At 33.5% G+C, this 22,121-nt stretch overlaps 2 protein-coding genes, 1 long non-coding RNA gene and 1 pseudogene across 4 annotated transcripts; 1 reads left to right on the top strand and 3 right to left on the bottom strand.

Moving 5' to 3' along the window:
- Nucleotides 1–667: 667 nt before the first annotated feature.
- Nucleotides 668–2,839, bottom strand: LOC105126101 (uncharacterized). Its single transcript, XR_842353.1, has 3 exons — nucleotides 2,163–2,839; nucleotides 1,068–1,383; nucleotides 668–949 (listed from the first exon to the last, which is right to left on the bottom strand). It is a non-coding gene; the product is annotated as an uncharacterized LOC105126101 (long non-coding RNA).
- Nucleotides 2,840–4,502: 1,663 nt separating this feature from the next.
- On the top strand, nucleotides 4,503–6,861 carry LOC105126099 (uncharacterized; annotated as a pseudogene).
- An 820-nt stretch (nucleotides 6,862–7,681) lies between these two features.
- On the bottom strand, nucleotides 7,682–10,687 carry LOC105126100 (cytokinin riboside 5'-monophosphate phosphoribohydrolase LOG8-like). Of its 2 annotated transcripts, none has more exons than XM_011026849.1 (7): nucleotides 10,538–10,687; nucleotides 10,344–10,453; nucleotides 10,188–10,218; nucleotides 10,001–10,100; nucleotides 9,821–9,891; nucleotides 8,104–8,247; nucleotides 7,682–8,016 (listed from the first exon to the last, which is right to left on the bottom strand). In XM_011026849.1, exons 1-7 carry the CDS (start codon nucleotides 10,631–10,633, stop codon nucleotides 7,942–7,944), a joined length of 627 nt encoding a protein of 208 aa, XP_011025151.1. In that variant the 5' UTR covers nucleotides 10,634–10,687; the 3' UTR covers nucleotides 7,682–7,941. The 2 variants fall into 2 exon arrangements, with proteins under 2 accessions (XP_011025151.1, XP_011025152.1); XM_011026850.1 differs by having other exon boundaries at nucleotides 10,344–10,441.
- Nucleotides 10,688–17,664: 6,977 nt separating this feature from the next.
- LOC105126097 (protochlorophyllide-dependent translocon component 52, chloroplastic-like) lies at nucleotides 17,665–20,092 on the bottom strand. Its single transcript, XM_011026847.1, is given in 6 exon segments — nucleotides 17,665–18,125; nucleotides 18,210–18,397; nucleotides 18,513–18,925; nucleotides 19,012–19,097; nucleotides 19,202–19,389; nucleotides 19,473–20,092. Coding segments are annotated over 6 exon segments (1,653 nt in total). The 5' UTR covers nucleotides 20,013–20,092; the 3' UTR covers nucleotides 17,665–17,887.
- Nucleotides 20,093–22,121: the final 2,029 nt, after the last annotated feature.

The raw sequence follows: 22,121 nt of genomic DNA, 5'->3' as shown, positions 1-22,121 counted from the left end.
AGGACAAGAAAATAGTCAACTTTGATGATGTGCTGAGGACAAAAATCCGCTTCCCATCCTCTATAACAACTTCACAGGCCTTCCTTTCCATCGGTAATGGTAGATGTTTACCAGTGAAAGCATTTTATTTAGGTTAAAATACAAATAAAATGTAGTGCATGGAGCCTCAATGGACCAAGACACTTGATGCACTGCTTTTGAAATTTTGATCGAGGGCATTCTTCGAGATTTAGTTCCTTGCCTTCTCCTATATCTAGCCTTCAGTTCCAAACCAAGCATGCATATGAAAGTTCAGCTTCGAAATCTTGATCACGTCTAAAATTGAAAGTCTAGCAATAAGGATCCAAGAAACTTGTCAGTATAGATAGGGCTGCCTGCTTACAGAAACAAAGGTCATGCCCATATCGATGTCGTTGACCAATCTGTTTTAAGCGCAAAAGGCTTAATAGATATAAAATTTATTGATTTGTTTGCTTTTGTATTTTAAAAATATTTTAAAAAAATTAAATTTTTTTATTTATTTTTTATTTATTTTAAATTAATATTTTTAAATTATTTTAATATTCTGATATCAAAAATAATTTTTTTAAAATAAAAAATATTATTTTAATATAAATAAAAAATATTTTAAAAAACAATCCCAATACTTAACCATTAAAACTGAAGCTTTTAGTGCGGTGCATCGCACTAACAACCAGGCTCTCAGACTGAATGAAGAGCACCAAGTCATAACTGCAGAAATCCTATAAATTTGAGAGTCTACTGTGCCGCTTCAAGCCAGTGCTTATCAATAAGTTTTTAGGCATTTTCATCAACTGACAAGCCTTTTCCAACTCTTCCAGCTCTCCTTTTGGCTCTTGACCATTTAGAAATGGCAGCTTCATGTTTCTTCATATCAAAGAACGAAATAGAAATCCAATGGAGTTCAACGAAGTCTAAAAGTTTCCACCTGTGATTAAACAAGTAACAAAGACTTTTCTGTTAGAACAAGGCTATGCATGTATTCTTATGTTTTTATTTGAAGAAAGAAGACCAGGATTAATGTGTACTGATCAATAGATAAATACCATCTCTGCTCAACAAGAACTTCCCAATCTGCAAGTATTCTCCTCGTTCAGTAGCTTCTGTAAACTCTCAGCAATCTCACCGCAGCTTGGTGTTTGGGGATGATGGGATCAAAAATTCCCAATTTCGGTATCGTCTCTACGCTATGATCATCTGCGTTCAGGGACTCATTATCCATCTCTTTGCTGTCAATTCTATCTGTCTTAGTAGAGGCAACCATCTCTTTCTCCCAAGGAGAGCCAGTGATAGGCATCATTCTTTCCAATTCTCCCCCCTTAAAACTAGCAGTTCTTTCTAATGTAATTGTCTTTCAAGAGCCTGAAGATTTCAACGTTGAAGGCTCAATAATCTCGACTACTTTGTTGTCTCGGAATATAGGCAGTAAGAAGAAGGGTTTCGAGAAAGAAATTTTATATGACAGAAATTTGACAAAAAATTCTCTACATTTCCTTTAATGGTCACTTTACTCTAAATTTTGACCAAAAATCGAAACGTTATTAGATTTCCATGTTCTTATTCTTATTCTTATCCTTAATGAGAACTAAATACGTATAATGTAGGTATCAATATTGATGGATTTTATGTGACTCAGCTTGACCCATAAACAAAATGTAAAAGAAACTTTAATGTTTTAAAGATTAAATCAAACATTCTTGATGAAATTTGATTAAAACTTTTAAACCAATTCAACAAGGACATGTACACATTGGATACAAAATTTCAGATCATTATTCAAAATGAAGGTCTTCCAAAACATTCATACTTCAGAAAATGCAAGATAAACATCTGAACGCTTCATTAGCCTTATTCTATCCTTCCATTTTGAGTCATTCCCATCAGAAACATGCAGACATTATGAACAGTTTCCCAAGAACATGACCGCAGCATGCCACTATGGACTACCCTTATCTTTGACATTTTGAAATCCTCTAAACACACAAGGTCATCATTATTAGACTGTATATACAACCATCTAAAGCATAATAATGGGTCAAAAACTCAAGATCAAATCAACATCACATACTTATTCAAGCAGAAATTTAAAAGAGTAGTATGCCACTGTGCACTATACCCAGGAGGATTTGAAAGGATTATACCTTCAGATCATTGGAGAATGATAGTGAAGTTTAATGAAAGAATGACTTGGACCTCGACGATTCCAGCTGGTACTCTTGGGACGGAGGTGTGAAGGTATTAAAGAGGGTGAAAGGAGTTTATGCTTGGCCAGTGCTTTTTTTTTTTTTTTAAAAAAATAAAGCTCCTTTTTATTTTCCTTTCTTCCTCCCTCCCTGAGATCTTTATTTATAGATGAAGAAGATGGATCTCAGGAGGGTAAGCTGGAGGGATTTCATCTCTTGATCTTGGGGACAGTTTCAGTGATTTGATGATGGTAAGGAGCGTTCCAGGTAGTTTTGACAGCTGGCAAGTTCGTAGCACACCGGTTTGAAAACCAGCTGGGTTTGGTTGTTTGGATGAAAATATCTTGGGAGCAAAAGAAATTGAGATGAGCTGTTGGATCATGTACAGGGAAATGTTGTCCAACGTTCTGGGCAGATTCTGGATTAATGAGGCAACATTGGCCTCTGGAAAGTTCCTGGAAGGTGGTTTGTTCAACTGGTTTTGAAGAAACACGAATGGGATGGTGTCTTTATGGATTTCTCGAGAGCAATGCAGATGAGATAAACCATCCATAACCATCTGATCTCGAGAGAAATGTTGTTGTTGGTTCGATTGGTGCGAAGGAAAGAGCGTAGAAAGGTCTGGAAGTCATCCAGCGAACCAGACCCTCTCTGTTTAATTTTGGTAGAAGATGATGTACAAGGATTCAAGACGACGTCGTTTGAGCAACCCCTAAGGTGTTAATGGTTTTCAACTCTCTTTCAGTCCTTATTCTTGAGAAATATGTTGGTTGGTCAAACCCCTAATTACTACCGCAATCTTAAGACCCCTTCAATTGCATCCCTCGTACTTCAATTAGAATCCTTATATTTAAGCTCCTTTCGCAAAGCAGTCTATCTTATCGAAATCATTCAACTTGGTCCCTTATTGACTCTTAAACTTTGAATTGCTTGCAATCCAGTCCTTGATTTAACAATTCGCTTTTCCAAGTCTGGAAGTCCTTGTTTCTGAAATTCTTCAATAAGACCCTTAATTGACCTTTAAATCTTAAAGTTCTTGCAATCTGACCCCTGGTTCAATTAATTATGCTACTCCAGACTTCAATTAAACCCTTAAACTCTTAATTCTTTCAATTTTTTTGTCTAAATTTCCTTTTCAAAATTGATTATCCTTTCAGTTAAAGCTTTGAAAAATCCACATAAATCCTTCAACTTTCCTTGGCTCCTCCAAATCGCTATTTTAAACTCTTAAACCTTTCATCGTTAATTAATTAGGCCCTTAATTGAAAAAAATTAAACTGCCATCTTTTGCATCCTTGCCCGTATTGGTCCTCCAATTTGTGTAGTAATGGCCAATTCCGGTCTATTTTATTCAACTTTATTATTACTATTATTAATCAAAGTGCAATTTTCATGTTGAAATTCAACAAAAGCATTTAACTAAAGATTAATTAATGAACAGTAAAGGGCGACTTTTGGCTGCTGTCTCGGAATTGAAGAAACAAAGAAAGTGAAGATAAAAAATATATCCTCTCGAATTTTTTATTCTGAAAAGATAAAAATTTATTTATAAATTATTTTATGAATAAATTCATGTATATTTATATTCTCATTTCTCCAATAAAACACGTTATTGTCCCTTTTATCATGTGATGTAACTGTCTTGTAAAAAGCCTTGAAACCATTGTCGCATCAACATATTTCTTAAATAAGCATTGCTTGATTAATACATCTTTAACGTAGAAGAACTCAAATAGGAAAACAAAAAAGTATAAGAAGTGAAATAACCTTTTTGGTAAAGTAGATATACTAAATATGTAATTATCTATTGTTGTTAGTAGTCCCATTTCGAGGTTAACCTTGTGGGTCCCTCCTGAAGAATCACATGACAATGGGACTAATAACATCACCAGATAATGTTATAACGGTATAAAAATAATATTAGCAAACTAAAATAATATATCTTTTTATTTTTAAAAATAAAAAAAGTATTTAAAAGTACCTAAAAGAATATAATTTGGTATTTTATAAAATACAAAACAATTTCAAAAACAAATTATAACACAAGAACAACACTCACTAACCTAGTGATTCAATCATTTTTTTTCTTAGAAAAAGATAATTTTATATTAATCTTGAATAAAATTTTGAGTATCATATCCACATTCAAAAATTTCCACTCATCTTACATATTTTACCCTAATTTAGGCTTGGATATAACTTGAAAAATATTTAATTTGTTTCTAGTTCTGATTAGATAGGGATGGTTCAGATCTTCAAAATATGAGTTTTGATAAACATATTGCAATCAAATTCCAATAATCCATCGTCATCCCAATCCAATAAGCCGTTGATCTTTCTTAATTGATTTTTTCCCATTAAGGTATCCGAATCTATGATTCTGACAAGGCTCCTCTAATATTTCACTTGTAAGACACAAGGGCCTGTCCTTCTGTCTCCAAGTCACTCTTGTCTGACTTCACTTTCAGACGAGAAAAAAGCACAATTGACATAAGTCTTGTTCTTTTCTTCTAACCATTTCAACACAAACACTCCATTCTCTCTTCCACTCCATTGAAGTTCATAACTTTATGCTGAATTCCTATTAGATCTCACTGCTTTCACTCTCTCCATTTAAATTCACCTCATCAATCGGTACATCCTCTTCCGATGCTTTCACTCTCTTCAGTTCAATTCAAGGAAAACCTTGTTTAGCGGTCTCCTTTTTGCTTTGTTTTCCTGTTTTTCCCCGTACTTGATTCTGTTATTAGTTAAGAAAAGATTGGATTTTGAAGGTAACCCATTATTGGATTTGGTCTAAGAAAACTTGGGTTGTTTTTGTTTTTTTGGATTGAGTTCAAGATCCGAGTAGATTTTGGATTTGGGTTTTAAAGGCTAGAGAAAATCCATGAAAGAAACCAGTCTAGGAGCTGGTCATATAGGGCAGAACCTGATAAAGTTGACAAGTAATTCATGCCTCTCAGTGTTTGTGGTCTCAGTTTTGATATTTACTGTTACTGCAATCACATTCCAACCACCAAATCCATGGCTGGAATCAGCTCCAGCTTTCACAAAACTCTTCACACAAACTGAGAATGCCACTTTTAAAATTGATGATTCTGTTGTCAAAACTGGTGAGGATTTGCAAACCTGGACTGCCCCTGCTGTCCCTCCTACTGCTGATATGAAGCCAATTACTGAGGAGGTGATCAAGAAAAAGGAGGAAGTGAGCGATATGACCCTCAAGTCATCTGGTCGTGAGGATTTGGAGGTAGTGAATTGTTCGGATCCAAAGGTTTTGATTACGGTTGAGAAGTTCAATTTGTGGCTAGTTAAGTCAGTTGTGTTTTTGGATTATCAAACTCCGGTTAACGGATCCTAGCAGGATGGGTGTGACGTGTCATGGACTTTTGGGAATAAGAAAGAGAAGTAGTGGAGGAAGTATAGGGATTTTAGGAGGTTTAAGTTTGTAATTGAAGAGAATTGTTCTTACAAAATTGTGCATCCTGATGGCTGGCGTTCTGGTTTCAACGCCAGAAGGATTAGAGTTAATCCCACCAGGAGTGTTAGAAATAATCCGAAAGTTGCACCATTGGTGGCTCAGGACAATGAGATAAATGAGACAATCCCAACATTGGGATCAGAAGCGAACTTTAGAAATGGTAAGTACTTGTATTATTCTAGAGCAGGGGATTGTTGGAAGGGAATGAATCCGTACATGAGTGAGTTTCTTTTGGGGGTTGGGGGAGGCTATGTATTTGAACAGGACATTAGTCATGGACTTGGGCATGTGCTTGACAGGTAGTTATAATCCGGATGGGAAGGATCAGGAGGGGACAGATTTTAGGTGTTTATTTTTTTCGAGCATCTTAAGGAGGCGGCGTCAATTGCCGAAGAGGGTGAATTTATGAGGAAGAAATGGAATCGCTCTCGTAAGAAGAAAGTTCCAGTTAAGAAGGTTGTGGCCCATAAGAAGACACCAATGCAACCAAGGAAAGTTAAGAGCACAATCATATGGAGGCAGTTTGATGGTCAGGAGCCAGAAAATTATTATTAGTATAGGATGTGTGAAGGGCTGGCTGCAAAGTACATTCAGAGACCGTGGCATGCAGTTTGGAAATAAAAAAGATTGATGAGTATAGTTACAGACATCAGTGGGAGAATGGACTGGGATTTTAGTGCATGTGGTTCGTGGGGAGAAAGCTCAAAATAAGGAGCTTTGGGCACACTTGGATGCCGATGCATCACCCTACGAGCTTGTTACAAAGCTTCAAGGGATGATCCAACCTTGGAGGAATCTGTATATAGCAACCAATGAGCCATTCTTCAATTATTTTGATAAATTGAGGTCTCACTTCAAGGTCCATTTAATTGGTGATTACAAAGAATTGTGGGCAAATACAAGTGATTGGTACAATGAGACAATTCTTTTGAATAATGGTCACCCAGTCGAGTTTGACTGATACATGAGAGTTGCTGTGGATACTGAGGTTCTTTACAGAGCAAAAACTCGGGTGGAAACATTTTACAACTTGACCAGCGACTGCAAGGATGGTATCAATACATGCTAGTGAGGTTTGGGTGCTACTTTTTTTCCTTTCCATAAAAATGATTCATGTCACTCGTTTTCTTGATTCAGCCACAGAATGATACAAATTGAGCTCATTTTAGACCTTTATTTTTTTCTTTGGTTGTTCTTTTATTTCGTTGGCCATTGGAATTTCCTATTGATCATGACAGCTCTATATCTGTAAAATATAAATTCATTTTTGTGGTCTTAATCTGCTCTGTGCTTTTTTCTCAAAGTGAATCAAGTACCTTTTCATTTCATCACACTGATAGCAAGCTGTGCATGCATCTGTATTTAATTTGTCCTGCCCCTTTATTATCTTCTGAAGATGTGAACCAATGCTGTTTTTATTTCCCATCTCCTGTGGCGTCTCCATTTGATGTTTTTGAAGTCAAATATACTGGATTTCTTATAAATGATTGTTAAAAGGTTGAGAAGGAGTTTCTATAGGTTTTCGTTAATTCATCCGAAATTGGTTGCATGTTGCTCAAAGAAGGTTTGAAACAGGAGAGATCATCTTTTACGCTAATCCAAAACATAATCGAAGTGAGAATCTTACACGTTACCTTGTTGTGAACTTCACGAGGGCGTTCCTGCACCTGCTCCTGCATGCAGTGTCTTCTATGTACCATTCCAGAACTAGCAGGTAGCGTTATTTCCACTTTGATGAGTAGTGATCTTAGCTCATGAAAATTACAGGAAATTATATAATGCTTATATGTGAGATTATTGAGATGTTTATGGCCTGTACGTGTGATTTTATCAGTAGTATAACTAGTAGTTATCATCCACTTCTGTATGCTTAAAGCAAGTGAATGTTTTCTGCTTTTGCCTTGCAATCAACTCTGCTGTGAGAACCCAGGCATGGTCCTGAGTGCCAGGATGAGCACTTCAACCATAAAGCATCTTCTGTGAGATCTCGGTTTACACCAAAAACTAACAAAAGCTAGTCTGCATTTTAATTCCTAGTGATGTACTCATTCTGAAGTAAAAAATATAGCCGTCACAAGAGGGTTTTGCATGCATAAACACCACTTATTCCTATTTAATTCATCATTTTTGTGCATTATATCCTTCAATTTACGTTGGGGAGGCTTGCACACGCACTTCAAGTAATCAGTTGTAAAATTATCATCACAAGAAGAAGAGAAATATTTTTCCTCTTTGAAGATCTGAAGAAGCAAACGGCTACAAATTTCCATTGCACCCTTCTACTTTCCAGCTATGACTTGGTGCTACTTGTTCATGGAGAGGTGTATAATCCTACGAAGAACACATGAAACAAAGAGTTAAAGCAAGAGAACCGGCATATAATCCGTAGCATATGAGATGAGAGGTGCATGTTTGTACCTCCATTTTCTGGATTAGCTCTGTAGCCGTCCTTGCTGATATGACAATGTTCCTGGCCAGAGGTCCAATAAATCCTTCTTCTACGCCTTTGTCAAAAAACCCAAGCAAGCTATCATAGTATCCATCAACATTTAATAGACCCACCTGTATTTATTTTCCCCCCTAATTAATTTGAGAAATAGGGAGAGATAGATTCAACAATGCTTATCAGAGAAATCGTTGACATTCATTCCACATTATTTCATAAACCCCCCCTGCTGATATCCTAAAACAACAATTTTACCTCATGTACGGTTCTTAGAAGCTAGGGCGGTGATTTGCCACACCATTTTCTTATACTGTCACATCCCAGTTGAGGTAGTTTGCCACACCATTACTTACGAGCAAAGGAAAAAATAATAAAATTATAATTTAACAAAAAACGCTTACATGGATCACCACCCTACAAGCCACTTGTAGAGAATGTAGAATGTCAATTTTGAAATCCCACAGCAGCCTAGGAGACAGTCACAAATACTTTACCATCATTAGAGCTCAACGCCGACGTTGTTGTCAACCAGTCAGGGTATTTTTATATTATCTTTCACGCATTGAAACAAATTAGTTGCTGGTGAAGATGATTGATTTAAACATTAAATTAAAATTCTTGATGCTAAGAAAGTCAAGCCTGCCTTTGCCCTGTTATCACTTCTTGTCAAATAATTAAGGCTCAACTTCATTTGAGTTGCGTACATTGCATCTCCTACTGATTGCTTTGACAGTGAGCAGTTACAAACACTGAAAACAAACACTTTCTAAAGCAAAGATTAAGCTTTAACCACGTGCCTAAAAATGGGTGTCAAGTCTTATTCATGATCCCCCAGCCAGCTAGCCCCCTCAGTATTTGGACGATTGTCAAGTTTACTGCCAATAGCCAGACTGATAACCACAAAGTCACAAACCGCTAATATCTTCCCTGATTTGATGGTTTTGAATAACTTTTAATGAAAACAATAGCTTTTAGAAAAGTGATTAGCTTTTTCAACATCATCAACATGGCCTTTTAATCCCGTTTCGTGGTCAGTGTTTGGTTTATTAAATATGGGATTTGAAAATTTTAGCACTCCAGCTACCTACCAGAGCTTGAATCCTAGCTAATGTTCATATGGGAACGAGGGCACAGCTGCGATGCAATCCGTGTTCCTAAACCAAAAACAAAAAACATCCCATTCCTCTCAGCACCAAACCAATCTCGACACGCCCACCCCTTTCACATGACCTTCCATAATTGTGTATATATATTATGATTCCATTTCTCATATAAACTTACTGATCTTAATCATATTTTCAACATTAATTAGCCCTTTAATCCAATCAACTAATCAATGTCAAAAGCATTATAATGACTCAAATTGCATTACAAATACCTTTTTTATATAGATATTAGATTGGATCTTGGATTTTTCATTAGTAACAATAACAAGTGGAGGCCAACTAGTAGGGTACTTCCGACTTGACTTACAACTTGGCCACTTATAATATCGTCTACGATCGTTTACAAAACTTGTAATTTCTTAACCTTGGGAATTAAAGCTTTTCAAAGATGAGGCTGCTAGCTAGCTAGCTCATTGCTGCTTCTTTCGAGGAAATTACACATTATTCTTACAAGTTGTACGTGGATTGTAACAAGTAGAAGATATCATATGAAGAAAAAACAGATGCAAAATTAATTACTTACTGGCTTGTTATGGATTCCAAGCTGAGACCATGTTATCATCTCAAGCAACTCCTCAAAGGTTCCATACCCTCCTTCATTGATTAACCCAAAAAAACCCAGTGAGAACAGTAAGTAGTTAACAATCCTCTTTTCATCAACACTAAAATGCTTGAAGCTTGTGAGATTTGAACATGTAAATACCAGGAAGAGCAATGAAAGCATCAGCTCGCCGAGCCATCTCAGCCTTCCTTTCATGCATATCGGATACAATCAACACTTCTCCAACTGTGTGACCTGAAATCTGAGAACAAATCGTAATCATTCACGCAAGCATGCATGTGCATGAGAAGGAAGACTGAAGTGAGTGTGGAGTTCAGGGTTCACAAACCTCAATCGGTACAAGAGCTCTTGGGATAACACTATCCAAAAAAAATAAAAAATAAAAAACAAAAAAATATTAATAACGAAATGAATTAAGAGTATAATGACTCTCTCTCTATATATATATAAGCATTTACCATGATTCAAGATACTGGTGTCTTACCCTAAGACATGACATTCACCATCATAAACAGTCTGAGAAACAAGCCCCATCAGTCCAATACTCCCTCCTCCATACACTAAATCCATCTTCCTTTCAACCTGCGAATTCCCCTTTTCATAAAATACCCTCCAAATTCATTAAATAATAATAATAAAAAAAGCTGAAAGAAAGAGAGTGAGGAGTACTATACTAACCAGCTCCCTTCCAAGATCAAGGGCTGCATCACTGAATATCTTTTTATTCCCTGGCTTGCTTCCACAAAAGACACAAACACTTTTGAACTTTCCCATAATTGGTTCTCTATTCACCTCCACAGAATTGATCACGATACAAAAGTCCTTCAACAAGTCTACACTTTTTTTGTATTATATAGCAAGAGAAGTGCTTAAATAATCGAAGAGCAAATTAATTATATCTTAGTCCCTGAGTTTCAATAGGACTATAACCTGGTCCTTCATATTTGAAAAGCTACAGAAACAAAAAAAAGAAAAAAAGAAAAAAGTCTCCTGGCTATTGGGTAACGTTTGGCTCTGTCTTCGATAGAAAGATGGGAGACCGTAAATTTAAACAGAAGAGACATGTTTCCTTGTTAAATTCAATTTAAAATTGTTATAAAAACATATTTATTTTATAACTTTTTATATGTTTCTTCATCCAAATACGTTTTTGTATTATCTATAACTATTTATAATATTAGACATTAACTAAACACAACCTTGTAAACTGTCATGTATTATTTAAACTTCTAAATTATTCAAATTTATTATTGAGCAATTAAATCCCTAGATAAAAACCAACGCTACAAGTGTTTAGAGAGAACGAATTGACATTTTAAGAAGACATGAATCAACAAGAGTCAAGGAACTAATTTAAAAATCTTAAAACATGAAGGACTGAGCTATGACTATATTGAAAATTACAGGACTAAAAAAGACAATTTACTTAGTAATCAACGACTGTTCATATAGGATAGGAGCTATGACAAGGGAGCCATGATGGATGCTTCATGGTCCATCCAAAACACAATAATGCAGTTGTTTTTAAGTCAGGGAAGATTCTACCTTTCTTTCCAGTATTTTGTTTTGTATATCCATTTTGCTTCGCGGTCACACCGGTAATATATACTGCTCCTTTTTTTCTTTTTGCCCCCTTTTGAATTAGATATAGGCTTTTCTTCTCCTTTTTTTAGAATTAAAAATAAATTCTATTAATTAATTATTCTTAAAGATTATCAATTTAAATTTTATAATTTTGAGAATAATTAGAGATTTATATGATTATTAATTTTAAAATCTATAATATTAATTAAAGGATGTATAAACTGATACAAATATTTATATTAAATTAAAAAGAAATTCAATTTGAGTTTGTGTTTGGTGGATGGTTCGTATGGAAAAATAGGCATGCCCTACCACCATTTCAGGAAATTCTTGCTGCGTAGCCCTACTGTGCTGGCTCAGCAATGGAGTTTTGTTATTAAATTTTACTAGGGTATGCTTAATTTCTTGTCTAGCCAAATATTGTATTAATTAAAAATATATTTTAGTATGAGAAATTCAATTATTAAATGAGATTTTAATTATAATTTGTTGTTATTCGTTTTCTTCTAATGAAATATCCTTTACTTGAAAATTAATTACATAGACTCATGAATGTATTATTTTAAGATTTTATTAATTTAATTAGAAGGATAAAGAGTATGGAATTAGGTTAATTAAACTATAATATTATAGCAAGTAATTATTTTAATTTTAAACAATCAATAATGATTTTAATTATTTTTTAATACTTGATATATAATTTGATCGAAGAATCTTTCTGCATCCATATTTCTCTAATAAGGAATAAACTTGTGCTACCTTTTACTTCATCGATGTAATATAGAACCCTTTTTCCCTAATTAAATTGACTTTTTCTGAATTAGTTGTCAAGAGTGTAATGAAAATTGCGCTCTCTTTTACTTGATCAATTATCAATATTTTTCACTCATATGTGACAAATGAAAGCTAGCTTTGCTATAAATAATAATAATAAAAATAAATAAAAATCCTAGAAGAACTGCTCGCAAATGGAAGGAGGCGGCGGCATGACTCTGGGGATGTTTTTTTTTTTTTTTAAAAAAAAAAAGAGAGTATGGATGGTACTCTTGAATTAATATAATTTTTATTTTATTTTTTATTTATAATTATAGAAATATTTGATACTGTGATATCAAATTTTTTTATAATATTTTTTATTTGAAAATATATTAAAATAATAAATATTTTTTTTCCTATTTCCTTTGAATTTTTCGAAGGCTTCGGCCTGCTCAAGCTAGGATTTTATATTTGTTGAACCCTCTTTTTATGCTGAGAACAAATTAATATTTTATGGAACCACTATTATCTAAATAGAAACAATTAAAGATTAGGTGATCACAACCGTTAATTACTTATGCTAATAGAAAATAATCAAGAAAGAAAGAAAGAAAACAAAATCCATAAAGAATCAGGGCTACCGACATGCTATTATGTATAAAGCTAAAAGTTGTGGACAAAATATTTTGCCCCACGCTCAGTAGCATCGTAGATTATAATAATAATAATAATAATAATAATGTGTGTTTATATATATTATTTTTTATTTTTTTTCCCTTTGATGATTGATTTTTTTTTAATTTAGTTATTATATGATGTATTTATAGGTACTAGAAAAATATTTTAACATTGTAATATGGTTTATTTTTTAAAAAACTTTAGTTAAATAAAAAATAATTTTAAAAAAATTAAGATAATAAACTTTGTGGAGCTAGTGATCTGGTTTATGAGTTTGATAAGTTTAGTAGTGGTTTTTTTTTTATTAATTGAACTTGATTATGTGATTGTATATTTTTTTATTATATAGTTAATTTTTTTTAAAAAAAAAACATGTTATTAAATTTTAAAAAGTTCATGAGCCTGTTGATGGGTTTAACGAGTTTATTTTTTTAATATGTTTTTTTTTATCCTTTAATATTGGACTGATTGAGAATTAAGTTTTATAATTTATTTTGTTTTATTTTTTATGAGGTTATCATAATCTTGAAAAAAAATCTTAGTATTGATTTGACACTCGATTTTATAATTATACATTTTTATTATCATATAGTTAAATAAAAAATAGTTTAGAAAAAAAAAACAAGTTATTAATCCTGATAGAGTCCATTATCCAATTTGTGAGTTTGACATATTAACCAGAGTTACTTGATTTACAGGTTTAGCTAGTTTACCTCTAAAACTTCATATGCTTGTTTTTTAGTTTATGATCCTTTAATTTTTATAATTATTTTTTTTTTATTTTTTGTGGATTGGTTGGAAAATAAAATTCATGGTTACTTTCTACAAGGTTATTATGATTTCAAATAAGTATCTTTTTTAGAATTGATGCTTGATATCTTTTTAAAAATTAATGCTCGACTTTACAAGTATCTAATTTTATCATAAAAATAAAAAAAATTTACAGAAACAATAAAATTATTAAATTCATTAAAGTTTATAACCCAGGTCACAAGGTGATTGAGGTCAATCTAATTTGATATTTTTTTAAATTATCATCTTAATTTTTTTTTAAGAATTATATTATGTTTTTATTTATCATATAAGTTATTTTTAAATTTATTAAATTAAATAATTTATTTTAAATTAATTTTTATATAATTTAATTCAAAATTTAGATAAAAAATGAAATGAGGCAGTCTTCAGACTGCTTGATTAGATTTAAATTGAATTTGCTACACTTCAAATAAGGCGCACGACTATAACAATTGATGCACAGCACCATGCCTCTTTCTTTTTAAACATGAAAGAGTAAGTTATATCCTCTCTCTTTTTCATTGGTTTCAAAATAATTATAATTTAGTTCTTGGGGTTTGAAAACTTGTACTTTAGTCCCCTGATTCTTCTTGGATATGTTTTATTAAAATTTCCTGGTTTTTCTCACTTTTACTACCAGGTACATGATTTGGAAAAGGGTTTCGGTAGTGCTTCGAAGGGAAGATTTACAATAGTTATACCCATCATGTGTGTCTCATTTTTGTTTAATGGCTTCCCGTTGTTAATTGCAATGAACAATTTTAAATGGAAATTTCAATAGTCTGCCACGAAACTATATTTGATAATTGCTTGTTCATAAAATAGTTCAAAGTAACTTCAGCTGTCAAAATCAAACCCTTTTTAACGTGTTGTCGTACGAGGTGGAAAAATAATAGATTACTTTAGACAATAATCCACTCCCCCCCTATTGTTGATCGTAAGTTTCATAAAATAATCACCAAAACTGATGGAAAACAAAGATGTGATGATGGTTAGATGTTGTCTAATTTGTCTCTGCTAGGCAATTGTGGCATGTGACTCTGATCACTGCTCTCTTAACTCCTCGGATACCTTGAACATGCCGCATATGTTAATCTTGCCACTTTGATCGATTAGGGACATGAAGACAACAGAGATTCCTGTTAGAGGCAATCAAAGCTAAGACACAAAATGATGAGCCTCGCCATGATGTGTTGAGGGAACTTTCACAACTACCAGAAACAGGATGTCCAGCTCAGGTTGATGCGAAAGTAATCTGCAGAACACCATCTTGGTTCTTATATCATGATCCTGATTTCACATCTACTAAATGCGAACCCCCAATTTGTATATTTGCTTGCAATCCATAGTTAGGAAGATTGGGGTTGTTAGGCTCAGGAATTCCTGGACTAGTCATTATAGAAGCATATGAAAGAATCTGCTGTCAGTGAACTATCGAACACAAGATTCAAGCACCACAGCCACCATTGTGAACAAGCAAGAATGCTTCATCAGGAACTTCATTTGGATATCAGATGCAGAGTGCAAGCCAATATCTAATAGGAGAACGCTACTAAAAAATGAGAACGGAATCAGCCAATGTATCAACTACCTCATCCGAAGGAATACTATAGGTTGCAGGATTTTTTTTTTAAAATTAATAGATAAATAAAATGCCGATTCTTAGGACGAATTAACTCGGATGAAGGAGCCAATTTATCAGATGACAGCAAAAACACTAGCTGTGGGTGTTCAAATAATTGCTACAAATGACTCAACGAGGAGGTGTTACAAGATGAGGTGCTTCATACTTAATGCGAATCGACAAACGAAGGCTGTCAGATATTCGCACAAAAACCAGCTTAAAGATCCATCCATAGTTAATGTGATATATCATGCTTCTTTAGAAAGGCTAGAGCATGCTTAATTTGTGATTAGGCACTGGTTTTGCACCAAGCATAACACAGGACAGTAGGATCTTCGTTCCAGATGCAACAGGTACTGACATGCCTTAAGCCCAGGTGAGCATAATTGACGGTGAATGCTTGCACATTGTAATCCAAAATGTGCAGGAAATGCAGCACAGGGCTAGACATGCACAGTGCACCGACACGCGTCCTTTTATGCCTGCGTGTTTTGCGAGAGAGAGACCCGAGGACAGCGGCCAACGTTAAGGGGGGGCGATGAAATCCTCTACAAAGTTGAAATTTATAAAGCCTCTTCCAAGTTCATAGGGTTCCCATGGATCCTTGCCATCCAATTATCAGAACAGGACCTGTGATCAAGATGGTGGAAAAGTTGGCTTCTAGACATGATTTTTAGACATTTATGAGAGTTAATTAAAAGCGAAATACATTCATTTTTTATTAGAATTTTGTTGGAAAATGTTTTCCACAATGAATACTATGACATGAGATATTAAAATATATAAAATAAGTTGCATATAAATAGAAAATTAATCTCATATAATTCTGAACAAAATTGGTAATATACCAAAATTCAACATTGAAAAAATAAAAAAAAATTCTTCTCTTCTAATGGCTATATATGTGTATGTAGCCTTTGTTACGTAAGGCTTAAAATTATAGCCTAAATTTAAGTTTAATTCGGTCCAAATTCAATTTAAATTAATTTAGATATATAAGAAAAAGTTACAAGAAAAATACTTTTTTTTTTCTAAATTTTAAAGTCATCATGATCCTTTCTTTATCAAATCAAGAGTTTCAGTTTATAATCTTGAAGTTTTGAGTTTAAAAAATGTAAAAATATCAAGTAAGTAATTTTCTTTTATGTTATTTTTTATTATGATTTTTTTATGGAAGGATTCAAAAAAAGATTAGGGTTTATAAAGATTTAAAATTTATATTGTTAAAATTAATTTATAATTATTAAGAATTTAATATTAAGTGATTAATTTTAAATATGTTGTTAGAAATAAAAATTTGTGAGATGATTTGATTAAATTGATTTTTACAGGTTAACAAATTCATTTCAAGCTTGCTATAAAATCTAAACATAATGATTTTATATATAAATAGAAAATTAATCTCAAATAATTCTTAGCTGTAGCCTTTGTTACATATTAGAAAAGGAGAAACTCTTAATTATAGAATCTTAATTTATATATATATATATATATATATATTGTGGTTTTTTCCTCCAGGGTGTATGCTTATTGAATTCCAAGAGGCAATTTGCTTGCACCAATCAGCGGACAAGATCTGTCTTAAGGAAAAAGGGTACAGCTCTTGCAACCATCATTGTTTTCTGCTGAAACGTATAATCTACAATTCAACAAGGAAATATGGTTTAATTTGAAGCCTTTAATATTTTTTGTTGGCATGCTAGTTTAATTTTCATATATTGCTTTCTATACCGTTTGTAATTTGTTCTATAATTTAGATTTAATTATTAATAATCTTTAATTAAATAAATCTAATTTTATTCATCTTAGAGAAAATAGATTAAACTTTCTGTAATTATTAAATCTAACACTTAATGAAAGAAACCAAACCCTAAAATCTCAAAAAAAAAAAAAAAACATCTAAAGTTGAATGAGGGTGTCCATCATGCATCCAACTCAATAACGTTGTGGACTCACTGTGCTCCTCTTACATGTATATCGTGGGCTGGCTGTAACTTCCATGTTTAGGCTTGGTTTTTGGGTGTTCCGGCCATTTCATTATTTTGCCCTGCAATTTTCGATGCATGCCTAGGGGTTCATTGGACTTGGCTTGCCTTGTTTGCTCTCCATTTGTTTTCTTTTTTTCTTTTTGCTGTGTCATTTGGGGTTTTGTTAAGTTATTTCTATGCCCTTCCAAGTGTTAGCTGGTCTATTTTAGAGTTTGTTCAGTAGAAACATTAAAATTTTGATTGTATTTTCTGATTCATCTTCAACCCGACTCGAATCAGTTTCCAGATCATTGGTCTACCATGTCAAACCGGGCCACGTTTAACAAGAATGCCCGTGGCTTCTACAACCTAAATTTTGATTCCGGCTGTATTTTGTGCAAGCCTCGAACACAATAAAGGAAGACGAGAAATGTAACATTCAGTGTCTGTAGAAAATACCTTACAAGGACTTGATGCCCAAACCCAAACCCCAATCTCAAGAAAACTCTACACTGAGCTAAAGTTTATTCAGCTGTCAAGTTTATTCTACAGCAGCACATGTGAGAGCCATAGTTCTGCCCAGACATGGAAAATCATGCAACCAGGCCATATTTTCAACAGAATTCAGAGAAAAGCATGATTATAGTCATGGTAGTGGAAGTTCTTGAAGATGAAGCTAGCCAACCATCTTGAACTAACAAAGCATACTACTGCCATTACTACCATTGTATTGGCATTCTGCCTGGTTGCCGCAGCAACCCCGATGAAAGCAAGTGAAGCAACCTGCAGAATCACCTCTAGTGCATTCAGACCCTTGTATGCAGCATTGCAACTGCGACAGTTTACCACATGGGACCAGTACCTGAAAAACCAGTTCCAAATTTAGTAGACAATCAAGAAAGTTGCTCGAGGATCCTTTTCTGTGGTTGCAAGTAACAGTCATTACCTGTCGAACAGCTGTTCTCTTGGTGAAGTTGGAGGAAGAGCCCCACAGTACTTTCCCTTCCAATCAACTTGACCTCCAGAATACTTGTTAAACCATCTTCTGTAACTAACCAGAAGGGCATCAGACTTTGTTGGCACAAAACAAGCCTTTTGCCAGTTTGCCGGGCCAACATCCATGAACTTGCGCTCCTGCGAACGGAATTTTTGACCCAGTTAATATATACTACCAAATTAAGTGCAGGGTACGATTCAAGCCAGGATATATGGCAAAAGATAATTATGTTATCATAAACAGAAAAACCACCTGCATGTGAAGAAGATACAGATCTGAATCAAAAACCAGGTTAAATTTCAGATGAAAAATCCATCGTGGGACAACTTTATCTATCCAAAGTCCAAAGTTTCTCGGAAAGATCCATATCAATCTGCTTCTTCCTGGACTAACTGGTATGCAAATAAAAACATAGGCCATTCTCTTTTGCATCGAGCCCTGCTTATCCAAGAAATTTGCATGTCAAAGAAGATGCTGAGAGAAGTAAAATCAGTAATAAATGCTTACCTTTTCTGGTGCGTCACCAGGACTGCTAGAAGCATAAGAGATATAGGGTGCAATAAATTTCGTATCACCGAAGTGATCTTGATTTTCAAGGAAACCTTTACTATCTATTTTCTTGACACTCAAATCAATTGGACCGCCTCCTTCTCTATCAGACTTCACTGCAGATAAATTCTGGCTCATAATTATATAAACTTCATCATGACAAAAAAAAAATCAAAGAATGGAACATAATGCATTAGAATACCTTGTGGTTTTAGTGCATTTAGTAGTCCATAATGAGCATAGGGAAGATGTGCAGGATCCAACAGATTTTCAATCAAGACATCATATCTGAAAATGTAAACATTAATTCAGGCAACAAATAATTCTGTAAATGCAGCCAAGATTAATAGAAATAAAATGTAGATATGAGGGCAAATGACAACTTTGCTTACCCATAAGGAAAATCTCTATTTCCTATAGTCTTGGTAAATGATGGATCATCCAATTCTGGGATGAAAGGAGGCTGTTTCTTGGTAATGATGTCTCTGTATTGCGGATCGGTGTTAGGCCAAAACCATACAATGTCATGATGCACTGTGCTTGGATAAACTGCAACACATGCTTTCTTGGATGTGTGGACCTGCGATATGATTTGATGGAAATGTTAATCAAACTCCCATTTAAGCCTACGTTCAATATATTCTAACACTATGGACTAGTTACCGGAGGACCATCTGGTGGTGCTTGAGGGATGAACTTGCAGTTACCAGAGCCATTGAAGCACCAACCATGGTAAACACACTGCAACCGTCCCCATTGGTCAATCCTTCCTTCAGACAATGGTGCCAACCTGTGAGGACAAGAATCATCAAAGACCCTCCATTCACTCTCATTCCTATCCCACCACACCACCAAATCAAGTCCCATCACCGTCTTTGCATGTGGCACCCTCTTGTCCAAGTCACAGACTGGCATTACTGGATACCACTGTGCATACCAGTCAAACTTCTCTTCTTGAGAGACAGCTTCAAGTTCTGCCTCAGGTTGTTCCATGGACTCTGTTAAAACAGAGGATGGTACTGTTGATGACATGGTTGAGAAAAGCTTGGATTTTGATGGTGTTTTCTTGAGCATTCTTGAGATAAATGAATTGGGTCTTGGATGAAACTGAAAACTCAACAACTTCGGTTTGGTGAAATGGGCTTCGCGTACTGAAATTGGGGCGTGAATTGATGTAAGAGAGGATTTTACTGCAACTTTCATGGCTGCTTCTTTTAGAGCTCAAGCAAGAGAACGTAAAGAGCAGGGTGTTCAGAGGTGCAAGTATTTAAAGGGAACTCACTGTGCAAGTTAGACTTAGTTATTCAATTTGATATTTAGATTTGTTGTCATATCATGACAGTCTAGAGTTGTAATCTCTTTATAAATATAAGAATTAATATACTTGGGTGGTTATGTTATTATGTATTATTTGGATGGGTTTAATTCAAGTTATAAGAGAAGTTACTAAATGAAATAATTATTTTTTTAATTATATATAAAGGGATATAACCTATATGAAATTAAAAAAAATTATTATTAAAAAAACATAATTTTTCTTTCTTTCTTTTTTCATTTTGATTATTTACATTAACTTGACAAGATTTATAAAAACAATCGCATTATAAAACATCACTTTGATTCTAGTAATTAAAGTGACACTGAAGTAATTGATCAAAGAATAAGAAAACAAATTCTCACAAGTAAATTTTCATTTACGATCTACATTGGTATCAGAGTCATAGGAAGTTTTCAATTCTGATCTACATTGGTATCAGAGTCATATTTTTTAATATTAGTTTGATGAAATATATCTATCATTACATGAACGATAAATATAAATTTTGTGTTAAAAGAATATTTCCATTGAGATTTTTGAATTTATAAAATTTTATGAAGTAATTTAGTTATGAATTTATCTTTTTTATATAATTAATTAGAAAAAATTTCTACATGGTAGTTATATAATTCTATTATCAATTCATTTATGAATTGATGATAAAAATCGAGATTAAAAACTATTATTTTCATTTTTAATTGACAGTAATCAATTGGACTTTGACAATTAATTAACTATTATTTAAAAAAAAAACATTTAAAAAAACACATCTTTTCAAAGATGTGTAATTGCAATTCGGCAGTTAATATTCTCATTGGCATTCGGTTGTCAATTGGGATTGCTATTTGGCAATAAATTAACTGTCATTTGACAGTTATTATTAAAAAAATCCAAATGAACATATCTTTTAAAAGATGTGTACATATATTAACTACCGACATGTAATATATATTAACATTGTTAATATATATATTAAAATATAAAATAATATCTTGTAGTTATGTCTAACATGATTAGTGAATTAAAGGGTGTTAGGCACGAGATGATTGATAAACAACAAGTCCAAGCAGTTATTAGGCATTAGATGACTGATAAACAACAAGTCCAAGCAATTATTTGCTCTTTGCCAAGTAATTAGAAACAGGTGTGCGCTAACCTTACCTACAATGACAACATTAAGACATTTGACGATGTTGCTCATCATGTTGAACTTGAAGAAGATTGACTTCACGTTGAAAAGCCTATAAATGAGGCTTTTATATCTAAGAAAAAGATGTGTGGAACATATGGCTCCATATATAAAAAGGGTGAGGCTAAAGGTCCTAAATATGGCAAGAGAGGAATAGAAGCAAGTAGTAGTGAATATAAGTGCAAGCATGGAAAACGCGATGGTAAGAAAGGTAAGAATATGAATTGTTTCAATTGTGGTAAACCTGATCACTTTGCTTATGATTGCACTGAGCCAAAGGTAATGTTTAACCATGACAATCCCTCTAACTTATACATTATCAATTGTTTAATGCCTGCTGAATCTGTTCCCTTTTGGATTGTAGACTTAAGAGCAACTGACCATATAGTAAGGGATATAAATGGTCTTTATGGAATTTTATCGAATTCCAAAGGGAAGTAGATACATATACATGAGGAATAATGCTTCCGCTGCTAAGCTTGGGATAGGTACCTGCAAACTAGATTTGCGTGGCGGTCACACACTTTATCTTTATGATATAATTTATGCTCTAGAAGTTTAATGAAATCTTGTATATGTTCTTGCTTTACTCCAATTAGGCTTTGCTATTGTGTTTGTTGGTTGTTGTGTAAAAATACATCTGAATAATATTTTTTATAGTTCTAGTTTTGTATTAAATGGTTTTATGGTGTTAGACACCGTTAATATATCTATTAATTATTATGCTTTAATTTATATTATTCAAAAGTCCAGCATTATTAATGATAGTAATATCATAACTTGGCATGCTAGATTAGGACACATT

This window comes from Populus euphratica, unplaced genomic scaffold, assembly GCF_000495115.2.
Source record: "Populus euphratica unplaced genomic scaffold, PopEup_1.0 scaffold75.1, whole genome shotgun sequence".
Taxonomy (NCBI): domain Eukaryota; kingdom Viridiplantae; phylum Streptophyta; class Magnoliopsida; order Malpighiales; family Salicaceae; genus Populus; species Populus euphratica.
The sequence above is the reverse complement of the archived record's forward strand: the minus strand, read 5'-3'. Positions and strand labels throughout refer to the sequence as shown.